A 25,893-nucleotide genomic window follows, 5' to 3' on the forward strand; every position below is an offset into this window, starting at 1 on the left:
GATGCAAATAGGACGTCCATCAATGACACAGACCTCAAAAGGTTCTGTTTTATCATGTGCGGGAATGTGAAGGGATTGAAGAAATATTTGATTGATGAAGCTGAGCGTTGCTCCTGAATCAATCATAGCATAGGTGTTGTGGAGAGTGTTGTTAAATTTGATGGTCATGGGAAGACAGAGATGTTCTTGAGGGGTTGACGGGATAATTGTTTGAAGCGATGTTGCAGAGATCCTTTGACTTGTTGTTGATACCTGATTTTGCCCGGATAGCCGGGGGACTAGGGGCAAGATTTAGACCTGGGGCTTGGAGTTTTTTGGGGCTGGATTGTTGTTGTTGTTGTTGTTGTTGATAGTAGCGTTTACCTTGGAAGGTGTTCGATTGTTGGAGCGTACATGACACTCATGTGCCATGTGTCCAGGTTTTCCACAATAAAGACAGAGTTTGTTGTTGATGCGGAAGGTGCGTTCCTCATTGGTGAGAGGTGAAAAGCGTGGACGGACAGCATCAACTTCCATAGGAGTGGGACCAGCGGATGCGGAAGTAGATGTGTGTGAAGGAGTATGGATCTGGCGGAAGGAAGGTTGAAAGGTGAAAGGACGATTGCGGATTACTGGAGTGTCGAGTCTAGCTGGAGTATGGTTCTTGTGAAATGGGGTACCTTTCCTGCGCTGGAATAGAAGATCATCCCATTTGATTGAATTGTTGACTAAATCTCCAAATGTCTTGAAATTGTTGGGAGTAAGGATCTTGTCTTTGACGTCGTCTTTGAGACCATCAAAGAAGTTGTGGCGGAGGGCTTCATCATTCCAGTTGAGGTATGCAGCATGACGCTGAAACTCAGTGGCGTAACTGGTTGCTGAGCCTGTTTGTCGAAGTGTCTTGAGTTTGTGACGGGCTGTCTCAATGATATTGGTGTCCTCAAACATTCTCTTGAATTCCTCCTTGAAGAGTGACCAATCCTGAACCCAAGCAGGTTTTTGATCTTGAGGAAGCATGAGGTGGGGCATGACCCATCTATATGCCTCATCCTTGAGCAAGTTGGTCACAAAAGCAATTCGAGTAGTGTTGAGGGCATAGGTCTGAGGTTGAGTATCAAAGACCATATCACACTTCAGAAGGAATTCCATAGCTTCGTCCTTGCGACCACTGAAGGGTGCTGGAGAGTTAATCTTGGGTTCCTTCTTGGAGGTGATTGTGGTAGGAGCTTGATGAAGTTGCGCAGAGGCAAGGTCTTGCTCTAGCTGCATGATGCGATTCATCATGAGTTCGAGGTGACTGTTGAGTGTTGCTTCCATAGTGGTGTCTTGCGGAATGTTTGACATTTTGTTTTGTTGTTGTATTATTTTTTACTAATCTGATGATTAGCTTGACTATATTTACGTACTAATTTGTCTTATTATTCTTGAAGAGGTTGTGTTTTATGTTTTCTTTGATATTATTTTGATTGAAGACTTGGCTTGATTGATTGTTTTATTTTATTTGATCTGCTTGTAAGTTGTGACTACCAACTAAAAGGGTGGCAAAGTTTGATGTTGACAAAGATGGAAATGATAGTGAAGAAAGGATACTTGATGATGACTAGAACACAAAAGATGACGAGCAAGGACAAGTGGTTGAGTTATGAATACTGTCACGGGGGGTGGGGCTTGTCACGGAGGACAACAGAATACAGGACTGTAACCTGAGAATGGGACTATGACCCAATGAAGTCTCTGGCTCGTCGAGAGAGTAACAGAGATGACAGAGGATGAAGTGATGACGTCAAGGGGGACAGGGGTAGCGAGGACTAGAAGTGCTGGGCTTGGACCAACTGTGTTTGACAAATAAAGAGGAGATTCATAACTGAAGAAACTACTGAAAAGTACAAGTTTATATAGACTAAAACTAGTTACCGTCTGCGAGTACCGTTTGTCACCTTTGACCACCTGTAGCTACCATCTGTAACTACCATCTGTAACTACCATCTGTAACTACCATCGGTGACTACCATCTGTGACTACCATCTGTAAATACCATCTGTAATCACCATCTGCAATCACCATCTGTGATTACCGTCTGTACTGTCCTTATCAATCCTGATTAATTATGAGTCACTATTACTTTGAGTCCATACTTATTCTGAGTCATGATTTCTGATTCATGACAATCATTGTCACGAATATACGACTGATGATGATGAAGCCGCAATGGCGTGTCTCAAACAGTCTTAAAGGCAACAGTTAGTTAGAGTAGAGAGTTGAAATCAAAGATGACAATTGATCAGAGAGACAGAGAAACAAACAGAGAGCTAGAACCACTATCCATAGACAAAATCCTCCAAACTGAGCCTAAAACTCCTTCCTCTCCTCTCCTACTTTGAGGGGGGAAACCCTGAGGAGACTTTCATAACCCTCGAATATCTGTAAATACCACGTGCATATCATCCACTCAAGTCCAGTCAACTTTACTCAAATTGTCTCAACTCGTTCTATCGTACGACATGTGGATCACCATTCAACCTTAATCACCCTCCCATCACTGAGTCAACCTGACTCGACATTGTATACATCAATCACGTCATCTATCGTCATCTATCATCATCTGCGGTCATCCCAAGCTCCGGCCGACATGTACCAGGTTCCGTGTCCGTGGTTCCGACCAGACGAACTAATAAGCGAGGGTACCTCGGGAGCAATATTAGCCGGATGGCCGGTCGGCATCTATTTCTGTATATGAACCCGTCCCAATCAACAAACAACAGAATCATCAATGATCGATAATTAGCCATCAATTCCTTAATTACTAACTAGTGCCTTAATTAGCCATCAATTACGGGTACCTCAATTAGTAATCAATCACGGGTACCTTAATTAGCGATCAATTGCGGGTACCTTAATTAGCGATCACGCCACTGACGTCATAGGAGAGTATGTACGTCCGTCAACGGTAGTACGACTCCCTCGGTTACCAAATAACTGGTTCACCGGATCAATCACCGGATCAATCACAGGATCAATCACCGGGTCAACCACCGGGTCAACCACGGAATCAACCAGTCAACCGGTCGTCAGGATAGCCTTGTGAAAACACGTGTTCAAACATGGAAAACACGCTACTGATCAATACACACCCGCTACTGATGGAGAAGTGTACGCCACTGATGAAGAGTACACACTAGTGATGAGGAGTACACACTGATGGTCAGAGGTTCCATCTCTTTCAGCAGTGCGAACAACTCAACTGAGAGAACCAGAAGGAAAACCACTCTACTAAGCATATTTAGCCTCTATTCGAACCTCTCAAACCTCTACCAAACCCGCAGGACTGAACCAGGTATTTTTGAGTCAAAATCTGCATAATGTGGGCGCCTAAGAAACACCCTCTGAACCCCCTGAAAGATCAGAGCTCATCCAGGTAGCATAGGAGAGTTTCAGGTATCAAAGGATCACATTTCATGGATCCTTTATTCGTGTTTCTTTTCATGAATTCAACCTTTGATGAAGAGATCTCTTTTGGGGGCTTCCAGGATGATTCAGAGCCTTCTGTAAGGTCGTTTAAAATGCTGTTTTTGATACAGGGTTTCTGTCACGCGGTGCCGCGTGACATCATCTTTCCCCATCAACGAGGGTCCTTTGGACATCAGTTTGCCATCAACGCCCCAGTTCTCATGAACTTCATCACCCACAAGGGTATTAGGAGGCTAACTTCGTCGAGGGCGAAGTTAGTCATGTATGAAGTTAGGGAGATACGAAGTTAGGGAGGCACGAACTTCGTCGGGGACGAAGTTCGTGAGGTACGAAGCTCGGGACTGCGGGTTGAACAAAGTTCTGCGTTGACGAAGTTAGGGAAGGACGAAGTACTTAAGGGCTGAAGTTCCCAGAGACCTTTGACGATCTCTGGTTGTTGTCTTAGTGATAGATGTTAGTAAAGTACGAAGTTATTACACCCAGAAGTTATTGTCACCTATTTCATATCTCAAACAACGAAGTTGGTAAAGGTCGAAGCCCACAAAGTTATTGGCCGTCGGTTGTAGGAAGTTAACAAAGGAGCAACCCTGTGACACTCAGTTTGGGGTGTTTTGTCTATAAATAGTGGTTCTACCTCTCTGTTTGTTTCTTTGTCTCTCTGATCAATTGTCATCTTTGATTTCAACTCTCTACTCTAACTTACTGTTGCCTTTAAGACTGTTTGAGACACGCCATTGCGGCTTCATCATCATCAGTTGTATATTCGTGACAGAGACCCTGTATCAAAAGCAGTGTTTTAAAAAAAATTTCAGAAGCCTCTGACTCATCCTAGAAGCCCCACCAGAAGAGATCTCCTCATCAAAGGCTGGAAACCCATTGAAAAGTCAGACAAATAAAGTAGCCAAGAGAAGTGATCTTGAGGCATTATTGTCACGAACTATGTCGTAACATCTGTCACGAACTACGTCGTGACACCTTGATTATTCCACCAACAATGACCCTCCTTTGACCATCAAACCCCCCATCACGACTTAACCTCTTTACTCTACACGTAACTCAGGACATCTGAGACCAAGTACGGCGAAGTTAGACGAAGTTAGGCTAGGTAGGGACAATGGGAGCAGAAGTACGGCGAAGTTAGAGGGAGTTAGGCTAGGTAGGGACAATGGGAGCAGAAGTGCGGCGATGTTAGGCGGAGTTAGTCGAAGGAGGAAGAGGATGGCCGGGGTTCGGGGAAGTTGGACGAAGTGCGTTGAAGTACGCCAAAGCGCGAGAGGGTTGGATGAACGTCTAGGAGGAATAGATAATATTAGTCGAGAAGATCGCTGAAGTTCCTCAGCGATCCTTGATTGTTGTCAGTAGTAAAAGACAGACAGAGATAGCTATATACAAGCGAGATACATCGCCATCAGTAGAACAACGCCCCACTTAGAGTAACTACGCCGAAGTACGCCGTAGTTACACTCCTTTCGACGTCTGCACCCTCCTGTTTGGGCGAGACATTGACTTAGAAGCGTCAAGTTAGCCGAGGTTCGTCGACCGTCGGACTACTAGAAGATAGTTGCTCGACAGCCGTGACAGTATCAAGGATTGCTGTTACCGACAACCCGTGCGAACCTCGGAGAAGTACGAAGATATTATGGAACCGGAAAGGAGAGTTACGCGAGGGATGAGTAGGGATGAGGACAGGATGGAGGAGAACGAGAGGAGAGCATTGGAGGAGCTTAGCAGAGCAATGGGGCAGGACCTCGGAGGGGAAGATAGTGTGGGGGGATCAGTTCAAGGAGATGAGTTCGTTCCGGCAGTACCTTCTAATCCTCCGACCCCTAATCCTCCTACCCCTGCGGCTAATGCTCTCCCACCTGTAGGATCCCCAGTCGGATCAGATCAAACCCCACGCCCACGAGAAAACACTGGGAGTGGAACGAACTTCGGAGAAGAAGGGACACAAGGGGTGATGTTGGCCCTGTTGCAGATGGTGGCAAATATGAACAAAGATATGATGGAGGAGAGAAGGCGTAGGGAGGAATGGGAGCACAGAAGAGAAAGAGAGACAGTGGGCGGAATTGCAGAAGGGATATCAGAAGGGGTGAGGTACGCCATGGGACGGCAAACTTCGGCGACCCCTAGCGCAGTTGGGGAACAAAGGAAGGGGATAAAGTTGCCCAACCCAGACTTTTGGAGAGGAGACCGGAATAAGTTAACCTCTTTTCTGTCTGAGTGTGATGTACACTTCGAATTGAACTCTCCTCTTTTCCCCGACAACACTAAGAAGGTCTTTTTCATGATCTCTCACCTACGCGAAACACCTCTCCTTGCTGTTTAGCCCGATCTATCTAAAAGACCTCTTCCTGAGTACCTCACGGCTCACGACCAATTTGTCAAGTATCTCAAGACGAACTTCGGTGATCCCAATGAAGAAGGGACCGCAGCCCGACAGTTCAACGATCTTAAGCAAACTGGGTCCGCTTCCGACTACTTCTCCGCCTTTCAACGACATGTTGCGATACTCAAGTGGTCAGACGGTGGAAACCTAGTTGATCGAGCCAAGAAAGGTTTGAAATCACACCTCCTAGATGAAATTGCAAGACACGGTAGATTGTTTGGGACTGTGAAAGAGCTATTGGAGTTTGTGATACCCTTGGACAACCGTCTGTGGAGGAGACAAGTGGAGAAGGAGGCAGAGAGGAGGAGGGAAGGAGGGACAAGGACAACGACAGTGGTGGAAAGTCAGAGGACGGAGAAGAAAGAAGAGAAGAAATGGGAAAAGGGGCAACCTTCGGCGCAGGATGGTGTCCAAGCGACCATGACGTCGACGGTGGTAAGGAGTGGGCCGCCGAACATCGACGAAGTTCGCCAAAAATGGCCTAGACCGAGCTCCGATCTGAGGGAGACAAGAAGGAAAGAGGGGAAGTGTACGGAGTGTGGTGAAACAGGACATTGGCTGAAGGAATGTCCTGTAAGGGAGGCTAAGGTTAAGGTTGGACTGTTGCCTCCATGGGGGGAGAAGTTCGGAGAACGTGGTGGAGGATCGGGAGGGAACGCAGTACCTCTTGGGCAGAGGAGGAACTTGAATGCGGTTGGAGGAGAAGTAGATTTGGAAGAGAACCAGGGAAAAGAAGAGGACCTGTTGCAGTAGGCGAGGCTCGGTGGGTCCGCCATATTCTCTCGGCCACCATTCCCAAACCTATAAAAGAGACACAACTGATGGAGCCAGAGGATTGTAAATACAAAAATACACCACTCAGTACCCCTTGTTCATGCAATGTCGATAATCATCTCCTCATCCCTTCCACTTCTAGAGATCGACCTAAAACGGACATATTCATTAATGGAATGAAGCTAACTACGCTCTGGGACACTGGGGCTACTTGTTCATATATAAGCCCTAGGGCAGCGGCGAAGATTGGTGTAGAAAGGAGACGATACCAGGTGAGCGTACCCGTTCACATGTTCGACGGCTCGGTGAGTGTCGCTGGACCTATCACTGAGTTTTTCGAAGTCGGATTTAGTTTGACAAAGGACGCCGAAGTGCGAACTGTTTGTCTCAATGTAACAACACTCTGCAACGCAGATGTTGTGATGGGGTGGGATTGGATGAGGAAGGAGGGGGTTGTCCTTGATGGAAGAGAGAACTCGGTGAAATTTCCCATCCCAACCCCACCAAGTGCGGCGAACTTAGCGGCCATAGGGCTGCCAACTCCGACGGACGTGATAGATCTCCGAGACAAAGATGACCAGGATGAACTGAGTCCGGAGGAACAGGAGGAATTGTATCAGGTGGTCCCTGAACAATATCACCCGTTCATTGATGTTTTTAACCCAAAGAAGGGAGGTGAAGAGTTGCCTCCCTCAAGAGATTATGATCTGTGACGTAATCTGTGGATCGTAGGAGGAAGTTGCTAGATGAACTTCAGCACAGAGAAAGCGATGCATGAGTGTACTTACCTAGATGAACTTCAGCACAGAGAAAGCGATGAAGACCATCTAGGTAGAAAGTTACAAGATGATACTTGGACGGAATTAGACGGACTAATAAATGTGGCGGTATCACACGGAATTGATGTATTCCAACAATCTGGAGTTTGATCTTAAGGAGGGGGCGAACCTGAAAGTTGCTCCACTCTACTCACTCGGAGAAGATCAGAGAAGTGCGCTGAGAGACATCCTAGATCGCAAAATATTGGCTGGAAGAATTTGACCCAGTAATTTGCCCTACGGATCACCGATGTTCTTGATACCGAAGAAAACAAAAGGTCAATGGCGGATGGTCATTGACTACCGAAAGTTAAACGAGGCAACTGTACCCGACGCCTATCCACTGCCTCTGATCGGGCAGATAACCGAAGAGCTGGGAAAGGCAAGGTTTTTCAGCAAGTTAGATCTGATTGGGGCTTATCAGCTCCTACGAGTAAAGGAAGGACACGAACACTTGACAGCATTTAGAACCCAGTACGGTATGTTCGAGTCTCTTGTTGTCCGAGATGGCCTACGGAATGCTCCTGCTGTTTTCCAGCACTTCTTGAATGAAGGTTTTCGAGAGCTGTTGGGAAAGGGAGTAGTAGTCTACATAGATGATATACTCATCTATGGTCAAACGTTGGAAGAACTGAGGGGAACTATGGCGAAGGTGTTTGAAGTTGTCACGAACTACGTCGTAACATCCCTGACAACCACCATCACCGATCCTCCTTTCACCATCACCGACCTTCCTTTCACCATCACCGACTTCCACTCGAACCACTGAGACCAACTACGGCGAAGTTACGAGAACCAAGAGGGTATTTGTCACGATAACCCCGTCAAGCGGAGAACTACGGCGAAGCTAGGGGAAGAGAACCGAGGGAGAGCAGAACAAGGGAAGTTAGGTGAAGTTAGCCGAAGTGAGTGGAGTAGGACACCGGGTGTACGGCGAAGTTGAACGAGGAGGACTGACCGTGAGGCAGTGCAGGAGTTGAGGGACGTTCTATGAGAAGAGAGGAGTAGTATAGATAGGTTACAGATCGCTGAACTTCTTCAGTGATCCTTGATTGTTGTCAGTAGCGAGAGATATATTCAGTAGCTACAAACATTGAGTTAGGGAGAGCTACCACCGAGCAGTTTGACGCACTACGGCGAAGTTAGCCGCGGTTCCTCAACAATCATCCTATTCATTTACCACTCGACGTCTTACTACGACGAAGTTAGCCGTAGTTCCCCAACAAGTACCCTGTCCTAGTGAGACATCGACGCCCCACTACGACGTAGTTAGCCGAGGTTTGTCAACCGTCGGTCAGTAGAGCAGAAGAGAGAACGATTGTGACAGAAGTGCTTCGAAGGTCGAATTTGTTTGTAAAAGCTAGTAAGTGCGAGTTTGAGACAGATTCGGTAGTCTTCCTGGGGTTTGTGGTCTCACGGAAGGGAGTTTCCAGTAACCCGGAGTACATCGATGCTGTTGTATCTTTTCACCGTCCTAAGAACTTGCGAGAGAGTAGAGGATTTAGGGGAGTTGTCAGTTATTATCGGCGTTTTGTCCCCAACTTCTCCAGGATTGCTAAACCGATCAATGATCTCACCAGGAAGGATGTACCGTTTGATTGGGGAGTAAAACAGGAGAGAGCTTTTAAAGAATTAAAGGATAGGATGTGTAGGGCCCCAGTATTGGCTCACTTTGATCCTTCGTTGAAGACACTACTACAAACAGATGCGTCGTTCTTCGGCTGGGGTTTCATAATTTCGCAGGTGAACGAGTTAGGGCAAGAGCATCCGGTGGCTATCGAGTCCGGAGCGTTTCAGGCGGCGCAGTTGAACTACACGGTAGGCAAAAAGGAGTTACTAGCTATCGTTGAAGCTTTCAGAAGAAGGAGACACTTACTGCTACAGGTAGAGACTACAGTTCTCACAGATCATTTGAATTTGACGTATTGGATGGAACCTAAACAACTTAGCCCTAGGCAGGGTAGGTGGGTCGAAGAGCTCTCTAACTTCAGGTTTAAAATGGTGTACCGACCAGGAAAACAAGCTACACTGCCGGACGGACTGTCGAGAAGGGCAGACTACCACTCTGGAAGGGGGAGTACTATGGTACAAGAGAGCAATCTTATCCAAGGCCTGCCGAAGTTCGACGAGCTTGACAACACTAGCTCTGGGTTACAACACCTGCTTCGGGCTTTACAGGGAACAAAGGAAGTATGAGAGAACGACCTCATTGATCCTATGGATTTGATAGTTGGAATACAGGAAGACGAAGAGGTGGAGGAGGTTAGAGAAGAGCTATTGGGAGTAACCTGTGCTGAGTGCTCCCATCCGACATGTCAAGATAACGTACAGGAACCAGAGTCGGTTGCCGAGTTACGCCGTAGTTCGCGGTCTCCCTTGATACTTTGTGGAGGATGGAACTCAAGGGGGTTCCTCACGTTTGATGATCGTACCTATGTGCCGAACTACGCCGATGCTCAGCTAAAAATCATGAAGATGAGACATGACTCAGCCTTGGCCGGTCACCCAGGCTCAGGAAAGACTCTTGAGCTAGTCCTACGGGATTACGTTTGGGTTGGAGTAAGGAAGGATGTCGAAGACTACATTGCTGGATGTGTGGTATGTCAGAGGGCAAAGACTAACAGGCAGAAACCCCATGGAGAGCTTAAACCACTGGAAGTGGCTACGACACCTTGGTCCAGTATCTCGATGGATTTTATTGAGGAGCTGCCAAATTCCCATGGATATAATTCCATCCTGGTAGTGGTGGACCAATTGACCAAATGGGTCATTTTTATCCCGACTACGACGAAGTTAACCGCAGCTGGCCTGTCAGAGTTGATAATGGACTACGTGGTGGCTCAGCATGGGCTACCAGAGAACATAGTATTGGACAGGGGGTCAAAGTTCACCTCGAAGTTCTGGAAGAACTTGACCGATAGTCTTGGGATAAGACTACACCTCTCTACTGCATATCATCCACAGACTGATGGACAGACCGAACGAACCAACCAGTCTTTAGAGCTTTATCTTCAAATCTTCACCTCCTATCAACAGAATGATTGGTCGAAGTTACTCGCTCGAGCTAGCTTTGCTTACAACAACACCCAGCATTCTGCGATAAACAAAACACCATTCTATGCGGACTATGGATATCATCCCCGTTGGGCTGAAGAGATCAAGGCTAGCGAGGTCGAAGTACCCGCTGCTACAGTGGTAATAAAGGATCTGACCGAGATACATAAGGAGTGTATTGAGGGAATTGAGAGAGCTAATGAGAAGTACGCCGAAGGGTACAATAGGAAACACCGAACTACGCCGAACTTTGTAGAAGGTGACCTAGCGATGCTGTCATCAGAGAACATTAGGACTAAAAGACCAATGAAGAAGTTAGATTTGAAGCAAAGTGGGCCGTACAAGGTAGTACGGCAGGTAGGCCTCATGCTTGTCAATTGGAATTACCAGGAACGATGGCAGGTATCCATGATGTATTCCATGTCTCCTTGCTCCGTCCCTATCACCCTCCAGTATTTCCTGGTCAGCAAGCTGAACCACCTGGCCCAGTAGAGGTAGACAATGTGGGAGAGTCATGGGAGGTAAAGGATATTGTGGACTCTAGAGTAAATAAGAGATCAGGAAAGTTAGAGTACTTGGTAGAATGGTTAGGTTACGAAGGAACAGATGATTCGGTATCATGGGAGCCAGTAGAGAACGTTGATGGAGCTGATGACACATTGACGAAGTTCCACGAACTTCGTCCTACTAAGCCGAAGGAAGGGCGACTGCAAAGGGCTGAGAAGTAGAGACATACTGCATACAACATAGGATTACAGCTATGTACCGCTCACTTATCCTTACCCTTACCCTTTCCTTTTCCTTTCTCCTTTGCTCTACTTGATCCCGCGGGGTTGCTGGGGAGACTACCGATGGCTGAGGGAAGATCGAGAGTCTCAGAGGGGAACACAGTAGAGAGAGAAGCATTCCATGCCCAATTCATAACCGCGAAGAAGTCACCGAAGTCCTGGACATCTCGAGCAGCTTGCATGCTCGGAGTCCGCCACAGAGAACGTATGGTCCGTAGACACTCGAAAGGAAGAATGAGGAGGTCAAGAGCAGTCTGGGCGGAAGCAGGGACACGAGAACTACTACGGCGACCTAACCAGTCGAGGGACGGTGGTGGTTCATACGCCATAGGAGTTACGAGGAAGGGGGTGTCGAAAAGCCTTTGGCGAACATCAGCTATCTCAGTAAGGCTTTGCTGAGAGACGTCTGCTAACCTCGTCCTTGCTTCGTCGTCCAAAGCCCCAGTGTTGACTACATCTACTAACGCCGCAGTAAGGTTATTTAAAGCGTTAGCTTGACAAGAGGAGAAGTCAAGCAAGAGAGATGTATCATTTCGGGCGGTGTCACGGACCTGTCCCTGGCTGACCTCGATAGATCAGAGACAGGTGGACTATAACTGTTTACTTAGCTTGGACAACGACGGTTAGTATGTTGTCCGTAGACTTGTGATGTGGTCGGACGGCTAAAGTGACTTGCGAAGGATCCGGGCAGGTTGAGATGACGGTAAGGGTGTGTGTGATGGTGTGGACAGGGGTGAGGTTGATGAGGGATGTGACGGATGTAAGTTGTTTGTCAAGAAGAGGTCTTTTGCGAGTGGCAAATAATATATTGATCCTTGAAGAAGGAAAGACTACAAGAAGACTATGACCAGTATTTATAGTTTATAGTGAGCTCTTACTTGCAAATCGTCTCGCTCCATGTCTCGCTGATCTCGCCAGAGATCTCACCTGTCTCGCCTTGCTTCTCGCTCTGTCTCGCCTGATATCTCGCCTGTCCCACCTTGAGTCTCGCCTATCTCGCTTTACATCTCACCTATCTTGCCTGATATCTCACCTATCTTGCCTGATATCTCACCTATCTCGCCTGGTATCTCACCTATCTCGCCTGGTATCTCACCTATCTCGCCTGGTAATGTCCCTGAATTCTCAGGGTCCAAGGGGCACGACCCAAGGACTTGCAGGGTCGTGACAGGCGGCCTCGAGCTGAGTGGTGAGGCTGAGGACAAGGGAACGATAAGTGGCGAATTCCTTTTCGTCCTCAGGAATACGAACGTCCAGGGAGATACGGGGGTGGACAAGGGACAGCCGGGGAGTAGAGGGACCAGCACGCTGAGTATCTTCTTCTTCCACATCACCATCATCGAAGACAACCTCCTTCTCTTTAGATTTCCCTTTTGATCTCTTTAAAGAAGATTTCGGTGTCTTCTGAGAAGCAGAGGGAGAGGTGACAGGAGGGGCCGTCAAATTGGCCGGAGAAGCAGAAGGACGCCGACTTCGGGTGCCGTGAGCCAGAGGAGAAGGTGCCACGGGAGAGGACGGACAAGGCGCCGAAGGACGAGAGGCCGAAGGGCGGCGGGAGGACGGAGGGCGGCGGGAGGACGACGGAGGAGCAGGCGGGAGACGTGATGGGCCGGCCGCAGGAGCGAAGGGCAACGGCGAGGGAGGCAACGAGCGAGGGGCCGGCGAAGTACGGCGAACCGACCGGAGAGACGAAGGTGGTACCCGCGAACGGGGGAAAGACACTGAAGTCTGGGGAGGCGGGAAAGGCGAAGAGTCGGAAGGACAGGGCGGGATGTCCCGAGCAGAGGAGACGGGACAGAAGGAGCAGGGACCAGATGTGCATGAAGCACAACGGAGGGCTTTGTTGTGTGGCCTGACTGCCTTGAGGCAGGGCCAATTCGGACGATTATACGTGATAATCTCACGTCTACTAATTAGCAGGGAGAACTTTGGCGTAGTACGAATAGGCGAACTCACCGGCAACGATCGCACGCCTCATCGACACCAACCGCAACCCAACGTCCAGGCTCAGACTCCATCTTCTTCCACAAGTACTCTTCTTCCCGCAATGACCTCTTCACCCGTTTGGGCGAAGGCTCCCCTCGGGGAGGAGAGAGGGGAGCAGCAACGGAGGCGGCGGCGGGACGGGGAGCGGCAGCAGGGCGGCGAGCAGCAGCAGCGGCAGCGGCGGCGATGGCTGTCACGCGGCGCCGCGTGACATTATCCTTTCCCATCAAACGAAGTTCCTTTGGACATCAGTTCGCCATCAACGACCCAGTTCGCATGAACTTCACCACCCACGAGGGTATTAGGAGGCTAACTTCGTCGAGGACGAAGTTAGTCATGTAGGAACTTAGGGGGATACGAAGTTAGGAAGATACGAAGTTAGGGAGATACGAAGTTAGGAGGATACGAAGTTAGGAAGGCACGAACTTCGTCGGGGACGAAGTTCGTGAGGTACGAAGCTCGGGACGTCGGGTTGAACAAAGTTCTGCGTTGACGAAGTTAGGGAAGGACGAAGTACTTAAGGGCCGAAGTTCCCAGAGATCTTTGACGATCTTTGGTTGTTGTCTTAGTGATAGAAGTTAGTAAAGTACGAAGTTATTACACCCAGAAGTTATTGTCACCTATTTCATATCTCGAACAACGAAGTTGGTAAAGGTCGAAGCCCACGAAGTTATTGGCCGTCGGTCGTAGGAAGTTAACGAAGAAGCAACCCTGTGACAATGGCGTTGGCGGGGGGGAGAACCCCAGAAGAAGAAGAAGAAGAAGAGGAAGAGGAGGAGAGGGCACGAGGTTGTTTCTGGCCCACGATTTGAGCAGGGGGGGAAACGCGAACGGCTACGAGTCAGCAGTGTCTTAGGAAGCTAAAGAACAGATAAACAAGGCCAAGTTCGGCGAAGGTGTGAGAGGATGGGCAAGGAACTCACGCTCAGGACTATCAACGTCGTTGTCCCTTACTCTAACCACCTCCACATCATCATCTGGGTATTCCCCTAACTCACTTCCACCCTCCGGATCGATACTACGATCCTGATCCTCATCATCATCATAATTGCCCTCACTTCCTTCGGGGTCCGACTGATCGTCCAACTCCGAACCGCTGAGCGGCTCCTGGTCGGAGGAGGACGGAGACTCACCAGGGCGAAAGGCGGGCGTCCTGCGACGAGGGGTGGCGGCAGGAGGAGAAGCGGCGGGAGAACCAGCAGGAGGAGAAGCGGAGGGAGAACCGGCAGGAGGGGAAGCGGAGAGAGAACCAGGGGGAGGAGAAGCAGAGGGAGAACCAGCGGAGGGACCGGCGAGAGGAGAAGCAGAGCGAGGAGGCGAGGCGGCGCCAGACGGTTCCCCCAGAGAAAGAGTGCCGAGGCCAAGAGAGGAGACTTGGCGAGATCTATCACCGAAGGAAACTGAACGTCAGCCAAGTGCGGCGAGGTGAGGTAAGTGCCGAGGAAAAACTCACGAGCAGATGACACCATACCACCAAAATTCCTCATGGCGGCAAAAGGGCTGGGAGTGGGAGTAGAGAGGGCCATGACGTTAAGATACTTAAAAAGAATTAAAACTGAAGACGATTGGTCAAGGTAACAAATCTGTTTTCTAGGTAAGATAGATAGAAAGTTTTGAAAACAGATGGGGAAAAGAGAGAAGCTCGACGAACTGCTCAGTATTTAGTATAATCAGACCTACCCCCTCGTCGTCAACATGCAGCAAACTTCGCGTTTCATCAACAAAAGTCGACACAGGGACGATCAAAATTCCCACGCTATAGTGTCTCACCTCAATATAAACGAGGGTTACTTCGACAAATAACGGTGTTGTTCGGCTACCATTTGGGAAGCGTGTCTCACCTACAAAAGACACAGGGCTTCTTACGGCAAACCACGACAAAGTTAGGGGAGTCTCATTGTTGGGTTTTGAAGCGAAAGGAGGCTCAACTATGAAGCACGGCGCAGAGAGCAAAAGGGCGGAGGATGACTATGGAGAAGGAGAGAATGGAGGTACTACGCTGCTAAGTTTTCTTGCCACAGTAGAGGTCTAATCGCTCACGAGGACGTTCGCGCTAAAGAAGGGGGCGACTGTCATGAACTATGTTGTGACACCTCGATTATTTCACCAACAATGACCCTCCTTTGACCATCAAAACCCCCATCACGTCTTAACCTCTTTACTCTACACGTAACTCAGGACATCTGAGACCAAGTACGGCGAAGTTAGACGAAGTTAGGCTAGGTAGGGACAATGGGAGCAGAAGTACGGAGACGTTAGACGGAGTGAGGCTAGGTAGGGACAATGGGAGCAGAAGTGCGGCGATGTTAGGCGGAGTTAGTCGAAGGAGGAAGAGGATGGCCGGGGACTCGGGGAAGTTGGACAAAGTGCGTTGAAGTACGTCAAAGCGCGAGAGGGTTTGACGAACGTCTATGAGGAGTAGATAATATTAGCTGAGAAGATCGCTGAAGTTCTTCAGCCATCCTTGATTGTTGTCAGTAGTGAAAAGACAGATAGAGATAGCTATATACAATCGAGATACATCGCCATCAGTAGAACAAAACCCCAGTTAGAGTAACTACGCCGAAGTACGCCGTAGTTACTCGTCGTAGTTACACTCCTTTCAACGTCTGCGCCCTCCTGGTTGGGTGAGACATCGACTTAGAAGCGTCAAGTTAGCTGAGGTTTGTCAACCATTGGTCTGTTATAAGGTAGTTGTTAGACAGCCGTGACAACATACTCGGACAGTGTAATGCATACGCCTAAAGGGTGACGTGCACTAAGCTCTTGTGCTAAAAGATCCAATGCTCAGCTCATAGTATGAGCTGAGACCCTTTATAAACTGCTTGTGCTGCGACTGAGATTCGAGATTTATGACAGGAGCCCCCCCTCAAGGGCTGATGTCCCAGCACTGAGCATTCTGTAATGCATACGCCTAAAGGGTGACGTGCACTAAGCTCTTGTGCTAAAAGATCCAATGCTCAGCTCATAGTATGAGCTGAGACCCTTTATAAACTGCTTGTGCTGCGACCGAGATTCGAGATTTATGACAGGCAGGTGAAAAACCGCTTTTGAGCAAACCCAGTAGGGAAATCTCAAAAAGGGAAAACCCGTCCCTATCTACTGCAGCACTGCCTCCAACTCCCGCCGTTCTCTTTCCTAATCCGTCAAATTTGATGGAGTTCTCTCGATTCGTTGTTACCCCGTAACACTGTTGGCTGTAGGAAGCATACAAGGGTCTTGCTCCATGACAATCAAATAGTCTGCTGCATTCCTCATCATCTATCTTCCATGTGAAGCTCTCACTAAGTTCCATAATCTTGATGGCAAGTAATATTGTACCAAGCTTAACAATGTTTTCTACCCAACTTTGGCCTTTACTGTGCCTGGAACTGACTGGGGCCCTTGTGTCTGTGCGGTGACAGCATCCTTGATTTCTTGAAACCAGGCATTGTGCCCTTCAAAGTTTGTAAGGACACTATTCAGCTCTTCTACATGTGTGATGGTCTTGTCTTCACGATTAATGAAACTGTCCATGCCAACTGTCAATGCTTTTAAATTGTATTGAAAACCCTGACTCAATGTTTGTTCGTCTGGCACAAACACAATCTGAGTAGCCCAGGCGGCTTGTATAAGGGTTTGGACCGTCTCCAAGTGGGTGTACATCTGTGCCAAAACCGTGGAGGCAGTATCTGACTCGGACATGCTCATGATGATGCCCAGTGCGTCTTCACACTGTGTCACCTGATTTTCAAATTTGGTGATGAAAAATTTGGGCTTTGAGTTGGTTGGCGGCACTTCAATCATTCCTGGAGACTCAGTAGTGATTTTAGTGGGTACTGCCGGCACTGCCGTGCTGCGGTGATCCGTGTCACTGCAAGTGGTGTTCGTTCCTAATTGTATTGTAGCTGCATCTGCATCCACTCTTCTCCTCTTGGTCGCAGAGGTATACTTAGGCTCCGGAGGTGGTGTTGAAGCGCCAGTGTTCATCCACTTTTTGGTGTTATCTTGGTCATCAGGACTGCTTGTGGCAGTCCAAGTGTCCGGGTCGATAATTGGGATTGGGTCAGCCATTGCTGAAGTGTACCACTGACTCGTTGTACGTAACTAATGGTTACACGACCTCAGGGCCAATAGGGACCGGACGGGGTCCATATGGGCGTCCGGGCCCGTCCGGTGTAACCAAATCTTCCGTGCCACGTGAACCGGCGTCGGCCGACGTCGGCCTACGATCGCTTTTTACGATTGACTTTCAATTTCAACAATCAACATTGTTTGCTTCATGCAATTACTGAAAGTCTTCGACCTTTGCATGTATTAATGAGGCAGTCATGACATGTGCATACATTGATTGACTATTTGCTACAAAGTTAACCCCCAGTTTCATCCAGCTGATCTAACATGGTCTGATCATTGTCATGCGTACTCTTGTCTGACACCCCGGCACCTGATCCACTCGTGTTCGACGTTTGACGATCTAAATCGTTGGGGGTTGACAAGCGACTACTTTCTGAGATCTGACGAGACTTCCCTCGCTTTCCAGAGACTTGAGCAGATCGAAGACGTTGTTCAAAAGTCTGAGAAGGTTTGCGTTGCGATCGTAAGTTCCGCGCAGGCCCAGATGTAGCAGCCGCAGCAGCAGGATCGGTATTCAGCTCTTTATTCGCAGCGTCATCCATCGTAATATCTAATGTCAGTGCTGTATACAAAAATGAGTGATAAAAGACATACCTCCATCGTTCCAGCCCGCACTGAGTCCTGTAAGTTGTCCGTGTTCCAACACCGGCGATGGAAGAAAGTTGACCGCGGTACGGCGACGACGTAAGGAAGGATCGTCGGTGTCGAAGACATTAGCGGCTACTGCAGCATTAAGCTGCTTGACAAGTGCATGCCCGTCGCGAGTAAGCGGACCTAAAGCAGACAAAATCACCTGAGGCGGAATCAAGGTATCGATTGCCGCTTTTCATTTAGCATAGCACACAATTGTTAACTGGTACTTACCAAAACCACTGACGATTGCTTCTAATCCTTCGAGCTTGGCAACAAGGTTAGAGGCCAATGACGCATCTAGGATTTCTTCTTCTAACACATTCTTCCCAAAATCACAATTGCTCGTTCCTCTCGCACGGCACTCAGCACAGCTTGATTGTGCCCTCTCACTGACGGTTATGCAGCCAAAGGATACGGCATCATCGCGAGTAATTCGATTTTGACAATGTGAACACATTGCCACGCCGGAACGGATCACAGATTGGGGGCCACACACGATATTGTGAGCCAGACGGTGACGCTTGACCTAATTTCATCGATAAGCATTGTTCTGGTCGAGTTTAACATCAGAAGTTCAAGCTCACTATTTCTAACTCTTTATTCGGTGGTATAGCCCACACTTCGCCTTTCAAGGTGTTTGGCAGTAAAGCCAATGTCTTTGAGCTATCCTGAGGAAAAATACGATGATTGAATTTCGTTCCCGGCACCCATTCAAACGGTTCATACGCACCTGCTAATTAGATACTGTCAATGACTCGACAAAAGGTTCTAACGTACTCAATACTTTTGTTGAAAAAAATTCATCGACTGCTGATCCTCCCTTTTCTGGAGAGGTGTCGTTGCGACGACTTCCCTTGTTTGCGTACCGCTTTGGCGTGGGAGGAGGTACTTTGGAAGAAGGTGTTGTATCTGACATTCTGATGCTATAGCTAAGTTTCAATTAACGAAAAAAGTTGAAGAATAGTGGGCGAAGATCCACGACACTACACTTGATACATCCTCGTTGTGTGTACACTTGTTTACACTTTCTGCATAGAAAATTGTTCAACCAACTACGCCCTGCAATGTTTGTTGCTCGGGATTGCAATGAAACAGTTTGAAACTATCCTTTGAGGGTGAGATTGCAATGAAACAGTTTAAAACTATCCTTTGAGAGTGACTATGGTTGCAACGAACTGTCACGGCCGTCGAGCAACTTCTTCCTAATAGACCGACGGTCGACGAACCTCGGCTAACTTCACGCTTCTGAGTCGATGTCTCACCCAACCAGGAGGGCGCAGACGTCGAAAGGAGTGTAACTACGGCGTACTTCGGCGTAGTTACTCTAACTAAGGCTTTGTTCTATTGATGGCGATGTATCCCGATGTATAGCTATCTCTATTTGTCTTTTACTACTGACAACAATCAAGGATCGCTGAAGAAGTTCAGCAATCTGTAAACTATCTATACTACTCCTCTCTTCTCATAGAACGTCCCTCAACTCCTGCACTGCCTCACGCTCAGTCCTCTTCGTTCAACCTTGCCGTACCTCGCCGTATCCCCGATATCCTACTCCGCTCACTTCGACTAACTTCGCCTAACTTCCCCTGTTCTGCTCTCCCTCGGTTCCCTTCCCCTAACTTCGCCGTAGTTCTCCGCTAGACGGGGTTATCGTGACAAATACACTCTTGGTTCTCGTAACTTCGCCGTAGTTGGTCTCAGTGGTTCGAGTGGAGGTTGGTGGTGGTGAAAGGAAGGTCGGTGATGGTGAAAGGAGGGTCAGTGATGGTGGTTGTCAGGGATGTTACGACGTAGTTCGTGACAGTCGCCCCCTCCTTAGGTGCGAACGTCCTCGTGAGCTTTGTATGCATGTAATGAAGAAAAGGACACTCAGCAGGTTACAGGAAACACAATTGGTCATATAACAGTTGTTGGTAGATGATACCATGGTTCGTTGTTAAACGGACAGTAAACTTCGTCGAAGTTCATCGTGGTTGCTTGTTGTTACCCTGTGGTAGTTACATTGTAAGTGAGACAGAGGATTTGGGGTACAACAAACCTCGTCGACGTTCGTCAGCGTATCCCTAACTTATATGAATGTGAGACACGTAGCGTGGGAATTTTGATCGTCGTCATGGTGTTTGTTGTTGCTGAGACACCTTGTTATGCGAAGTTACCAGCGCCCTGACGACGAGTAGCCATGTCAGTTATACTAAATACTCAGTACTTCGGCCCACTTCTTCTTCTTTCCCAGGACTAATCCTAAATCGTACTATCATCGTCTATCGATTTCCAGTCTTTACCTTACCAAGCATATCAATTTGATATATTTCAACAAAATGTCTTCTCGTCCGGAGCTCAACGCCCATAATTTTTTTGCAGATCGCTTCGCCGCTGTCCGTAAGTCTACTTGTACTCTCTATAAGCTACTCTGTCGCTGATTGTCCTAGTCGCTCAGCAGGGGAGCTCTCCCCGCCAAGTGTCATCTATGGGCTTTGGAGCCTTAGCCATCACCGATGGCTCGCCTTCTGCTGCTGCAGCTTCCGCTGCAGTTCCTTCTGCCCCCGCGTCCCCTGCTGCGGTTACGACCCCTCTCTCCTCTGGCCAACAGGAGGTCAGACCTGCTCCTGTTGGCCCCTTGCAAGCTTCGGGTCAGTCCGCTACTGTGGTGGAAATCGACGATGATGATGAAGAGATGGATGGTGATGAGGAGGTGGTTGGTGTTCGTCGTGGTGAAGAGACGGGTGTGTTGGTTGATGATGGTGAGATGGGTGGTGCAGATGATGATGATGAGATGGGTGAGGTCGATGAGGATGAGGAAATCTTCAGTGTTGATCTCGGTGATCCGGCGCTGTTTGAGGATAGAGAAACTTGGGTGTCAGAGTTGGAAAAGTTAAGCCGTATGTCCTCTTGTCATATACCCTGCTCGTAAGTGCTGACATGTAGCTGTTCGTGATAATGAGGGGTCTCCCGAATTCCGCGTACGGCTCCAGACTTCTTTCGGGAAGAAACGGGTTGCGTATCAGGAGAAGATGGATGCTCTGGCTGAGATTAAAGCCGAGAAACGTCGCCGTTCCCCTTCCGCCCACGACGAAGTAACCCCTCCTTCGGCGAAACGGGTCAAAGAGACCCCTCGGTCCTCTACAGGACAGGCTGAATTGTTTCCCTCCCCTTCCCACGAGCCAGGGAGTGCTCGCAAGGCATCGTTGCGAGAGCAGGATAGGCTATGGAAGTTGTTTATCGATGAAAGGGAGCGATGGGAGGTCGCCAGTATCGATGAGTCGTGTGATAGATGTCGGTAGGTTCCTTCCCTAGAAGTTTATACATCTGCTGATCAGTAGCCGTGAAATTATCACGTATGGGAGAGCGAAATGGCCGTGTCTACGACCGGTCAAACCTCATAATCGCGGCTCCCGTTGTGCTTCTTGCACTTCTGGCCCCTGCTCGTTCTGTCCCCCCAACACCGCTCGGGATATTCCTCCTAGACCTTCTGCTCCCCTCGGTCCCCCCTACACTCCGTCCGCCGCTGTTCGCCGCCGTCTCCCCACAGCCCAAGACGGAAACTATCCTTTGCGCTCTCCTTCGGCGAACTTCTCCTCTCCTGGCCCCACCTCGCCGTCACCCGTCGTCCGTCGCCCGCCTAACTCTCCCGTGGCCGGACCGTCTCGTCTCCCTGCTACCCCTTCGGCAGGTTCGTCTCGTCGCGCGCCTCGCCGTGCTCCTTCCGCCTCCCTCCAGCCCTCGACACCTATGGCTGGCCCATCTCGTCTCCCGGCTACCCCTTCTGCCGGTCCGTCTCGTCCCACCAGGAGCCGTCCTACTCCTGTGTCAACTCAAGAGGAGTCTCCTCTAAGTCTCCCTCCTGCCCTTGGGACCCGAAGCCGTCAACCATCTGCTCCTCCTGCTTCTGGGCTCTCAACTCCTGCCCCTCCTGTGAAAACTCCTCCAAAATCTTCGAAAGGGAAAGGCAAGAAGAAGAAAGCTGTCCAGTTCGAACCGGCTGTGGTGGAAAACGAAAGTACTCAGCTACCAGAGGAAATCCCTCCTTCCCTCGACCACCCCACTATCGCTCTCGATCCTCGGATACCAGAGGAGGACAAACAGCTAGCCACCTTCCGTTCCGTCATTATTGGTTTAACCACTCAATTACAAGCCAATAGACGAGATACGGCGAAGCTCGTCGAATATTGCGTGAAGTTGGTCTCCGCGATGAATACTCTCTCTCGGACAATGGCAACCCTTGTGAACTCCTCCGACATAGGGCCATTAGGGCGAACTGAGTTAGCTAGAGTCTCCCGAGAGCTCACAACGGACATGAGCGACTTCTACCGCAATCTCTTTGACTCTCCCTACCTCCTGAACCCCACTGAGTATATGCTCCCCCCTACACTGGACTGGTTAAAGCCATCTCAACCAGCTCGACTCAGTTCTCAGGATGGTGCTTTCCTCGATATCCTAACTCTTCCCGCAGACTGCCTTAGAGCACTTCGTCAGTTGTGGAAATCACCTAGTCTGAGTCTCGCTCGTGATCCTGCTCTCCACTCCGCTCACATTCTCGCCTTTAACACAGCATGGAAGGAGACTCGAGCCCTCCGACGGACGGTGGCACCGAAGGTTACTGAGAGTAGTTCTGGGGGTGGTCCTGCACCGGGGAACGAGGAACAGGGAGGAAGTTCGCAGCAGTGAGTTGTACTTAGCTAATGTTGTACCAGTTGTATGAATTACTTCCTCGTTCGTGATCTTACCACTCGTCCTTTCATCGGCTTATCCGGGTGAAGTTCGTGGAACTTCGCCAATATGTCATTAGCTCCGTCCACGTTTTCTACTGGTTCCCATGATACTGCGTCATCTGAGCCTTCGTAACCTAACCATTCCACTAGATACTCTAACTTCCCTGACCTCTTATTCACTCTCGAGTCCACAATATCCTTTACTTCCCACGATTCTCCCACGTTATCCACCTCTACTGGGCCAGGTGGTTCAGCTTGCTGACCAGGAAATACTGGAGGATGATAGGGACGGAGCAAGGAGACATGGAATACATCATGGATACCTGCCATCGTTCCTGGTAATTCCAGCTTACAAGCATGAGAACCTACTTGCCGTACTACCTTGTACGGCCCACTTTGCTTAAGGTCCAACTTCTTCATTGGTCTCTTAGTCTTGATATTCTCTAACGACAGCATGACTAGGTCACCTTCCACGAAGTTCGGCGTAGTTCGATGTTTCCTGTTGTATCCTTCGGCGTACTTCTCATTAGCTCTCTCGATCCCCTCAATACATTCTTTGTGTATTTCGGTTAAGTCTTTTACCGCTACTGTAGCAGCAGGTACCTCAACCTCACTGGTCTTAATCTCTTCAGCCCACCGAGGGTGGTACCCATAGTTCGCATAAAACGGTGTCTTGTTTATCGCAGAATGGTGGGTGTTGTTATAAGCGAAGCTCGCTCGAGCAAGCAGCTTTGACCAGTCGTTTTGCTGATAAGAAGTGAAGATTCTAAGGTATAGTTCGAGGGATTGATTTGTTCGTTCAGTCTGTCCATCAGTCTGTGGATGATACGCAGTAGAGAGATGTAGTCTTATCCCGAGACTATCGGTCAAGTTCTTCCAAAACTTCGAGGTAAACTTCGATCCCCTGTCCGACACTATGTTCTCCGGTAACCCATGCTGAGCCACCACATAGTCCATTATCAGCTCTGATAGCCCAGCTGCGGTCAACTTCGTCGTAGTTGGGATAAAAACCGCCCATTTGGTCAATCGGTCCACTACTACCAGTATTGAATTATACCCATGGGAATTCGGGAGTTCTTCAATAAAATCCATCGAGATACTGGACCAAGGTTTCGTAGCCACCTCCAGCGGTTTAAGCTCCCCATGAGGTTTCTGCCTGTTAGTCTTTGCTCTCTGACATACCGCGCATCCAGCAACATAATCTTCGACATCCTTCCTTACTCCAACCCAGACATAATCCCTCAGGACTAGTTCAAGGGTCTTCGCCGAACCTGGATGACCGGCCAAGGCTGAGTCATGTCGCATCTTCATGATTTTTAGCCGAGCGTCGGCGTAGTTTGGCACATAAGTACGATCATCGAATGTGAGGAACCCCCTCGAGTTCCAACCTCCACGAAGTATTAGGGGGGACCGCGAACTACGGCGTAACTCGGCGACCGACTCTGGTTCCTGTACGTCATCTTGACATGTCGGATGGGAGCACTCAGCACAGGTTACTCCCAATAGCTCTTCTCTAACCTCCTCCACCTCTTCGTCTTCCTGTATTCCAACTATCAAATCCATAGGATCAATGAGGTCGTTCTCTCATACTTCCTTTGTTCCCTGTAAAGCCCGAAGCAGGTGTTGTAACCCAGAGCTGGTGTTGTCAAGCTCGTCGAACTGCGGCAAGCCTTGAATAAGGTTGCTCTCTTGCACCATAGTACTTCCCTTTCCAGAGTGGTAGTCTGCCCTTCTAGAGAGCCCGTCCGGCAGTGTGGCTTGTTTTCCTGGTCGGTACACCATTTTGAACCTGAAATTAGAGAGCTCTTCGACCCACCTACCCTGCCTAGGGCTAAGTTGTTTAGGTTCCATCCAATACGTCAAATTCAAATGATCTGTGAGAACTGTAGTCTCTACCTGTAGTAGTAAGTGTCTCCTTCTTCTGAAAGCTTCAACGATAGCTAGTAACTCCTTTTTGCCTACCGTGTAGTTCAGCTGCGCCGCCTGAAACGCTCCGGACTCGATAGCCACCGGGTGTTCTTGTCCCAACTCGTTCACCTGCAAAATTATGAAACCCCAGCCAAAGAACGACGCATCTGTTTGTAGTAGAGTCTTCAACGAGGGATCAAAGTGAGCCAATACAGGGGCCCTACACATCCTCTCCTTTAATTCTTTAAAAGCTCTTTCCTGTTCTACTCCCCAAACAAACGGTACATCCTTCCTGGTGAGATCATTGATCGGTTTAGCAATTCTGGAGAAGTTGGGGACAAAACGCCGATAATAACTGACAACTCCCATAAATCCTCTGCTCTCTCGCAAGTTCTTAGGACGAGGGAAAGACACGACAGCATCGATGTATTCCGGATTACTAGAAATCCCTTCTCGCGAAACCACGAACCCCAGGAAGACTACCGAATCTCTTTCAAACTCGCACTTACTTGCTTTTACGAACAAATTCGACCTTCGAAGCACTTCGAACACCTTCGCCGTAGTTCCTCTTAGTTCCTCCAACGTTTGACCGTAGATGAGTATATCATCTATGTAGACAACTACTCCTTTTCCCAGCAGCTCCCGAAAACTTTCATTCAAGAAGTGCTGAAACACAGCAGGAGCATTTCGTAGACCGTCTCGGACAACAAGAGACTCGAACATACCGTACTGAGTCCTGAACGCTGTCAAGTGTTCGTGTCCTTCCTTTACTCGTAAGAGTTGATAAGCCCCAATCAGATCTAACTTGCTGAAATACCTCGCTTTTCCTAGCTCTTCGGTTATCTGGCCGATCAGAGGCAGCGGATAGGCGTCGGGTATCGTTGCTTCGTTCAACTTTCGGTAATCAATGACCATTCGCCATTGACCTTTTGCTTTCTTTGGTACCAAGAACATCGGTGATCCGTAGGGCGAATTACTGGGTCGAATTCTTCCGGCCGATATTTTGCGATCTAGGATGTCTCTCAGCGCGCTTCTCTGATCTTCTCCAAGCGAGTAGAGTGGAGCAACCTTCAGGTTCGCCCCCTCCTTAAGATCAAACTCCAGATCATAGCCCCTCGAGGGAGGTAATTCTTCACCTCCCTTCCTTGGGTTAAAAACATCAATGAACGAGTGGTATTGTTCAGGAACCACCTGATACAATTCCTCCTGTTCCTCCGGACTCAGTTCATCCTGGTCATCTTGGCGCAGACTAATCCTCCCTAACAAATCCCCTA

At 48.9% G+C, this 25,893-nt stretch overlaps 4 protein-coding genes across 4 annotated transcripts; 1 reads left to right on the forward strand and 3 right to left on the reverse strand.

The window, feature by feature from the left end:
* Nucleotides 1-12,392: 12,392 nt before the first annotated feature.
* TREMEDRAFT_62756 (uncharacterized protein) lies at nucleotides 12,393-14,779 on the reverse strand (the record flags this gene model as incomplete). Its single annotated transcript, XM_007005032.1, has 5 exons — nucleotides 12,393-13,173; nucleotides 13,224-13,492; nucleotides 13,972-14,087; nucleotides 14,177-14,653; nucleotides 14,707-14,779. The coding sequence occupies 5 exons, from the start codon at nucleotides 14,777-14,779 to the stop codon at nucleotides 12,393-12,395; spliced, it is 1,716 nt and encodes a 571-aa protein (XP_007005094.1).
* Nucleotides 14,780-16,218: 1,439 nt separating this feature from the next.
* On the reverse strand, nucleotides 16,219-17,306 carry TREMEDRAFT_62757 (uncharacterized protein; the record flags this gene model as incomplete). The annotated part of the gene is made up of 2 exons (XM_007005033.1): nucleotides 16,219-16,450; nucleotides 16,630-17,306. 2 exons carry the CDS (start codon nucleotides 17,304-17,306, stop codon nucleotides 16,219-16,221), a joined length of 909 nt encoding a protein of 302 aa, XP_007005095.1.
* A 296-nt stretch (nucleotides 17,307-17,602) lies between these two features.
* TREMEDRAFT_62758 (uncharacterized protein) lies at nucleotides 17,603-18,918 on the reverse strand (the record flags this gene model as incomplete). Its single annotated transcript, XM_007005034.1, has 5 exons — nucleotides 17,603-17,919; nucleotides 17,964-18,191; nucleotides 18,234-18,528; nucleotides 18,587-18,732; nucleotides 18,780-18,918. The coding sequence occupies 5 exons, from the start codon at nucleotides 18,916-18,918 to the stop codon at nucleotides 17,603-17,605; spliced, it is 1,125 nt and encodes a 374-aa protein (XP_007005096.1).
* Nucleotides 18,919-20,320: 1,402 nt separating this feature from the next.
* On the forward strand, nucleotides 20,321-22,299 carry TREMEDRAFT_62759 (uncharacterized protein; the record flags this gene model as incomplete). The annotated part of the gene is made up of 5 exons (XM_007005035.1): nucleotides 20,321-20,381; nucleotides 20,432-20,881; nucleotides 20,928-21,279; nucleotides 21,323-22,172; nucleotides 22,267-22,299. 5 exons carry the CDS (start codon nucleotides 20,321-20,323, stop codon nucleotides 22,297-22,299), a joined length of 1,746 nt encoding a protein of 581 aa, XP_007005097.1.
* Between the last annotated feature and the right edge of the window lie 3,594 nt (nucleotides 22,300-25,893).

This window comes from Tremella mesenterica (assembly GCF_000271645.1).
Source record: "Tremella mesenterica DSM 1558 unplaced genomic scaffold TREMEscaffold_6, whole genome shotgun sequence".
In the NCBI taxonomy this organism is placed as follows: Eukaryota; Fungi; Basidiomycota; class Tremellomycetes; order Tremellales; family Tremellaceae; genus Tremella; species Tremella mesenterica.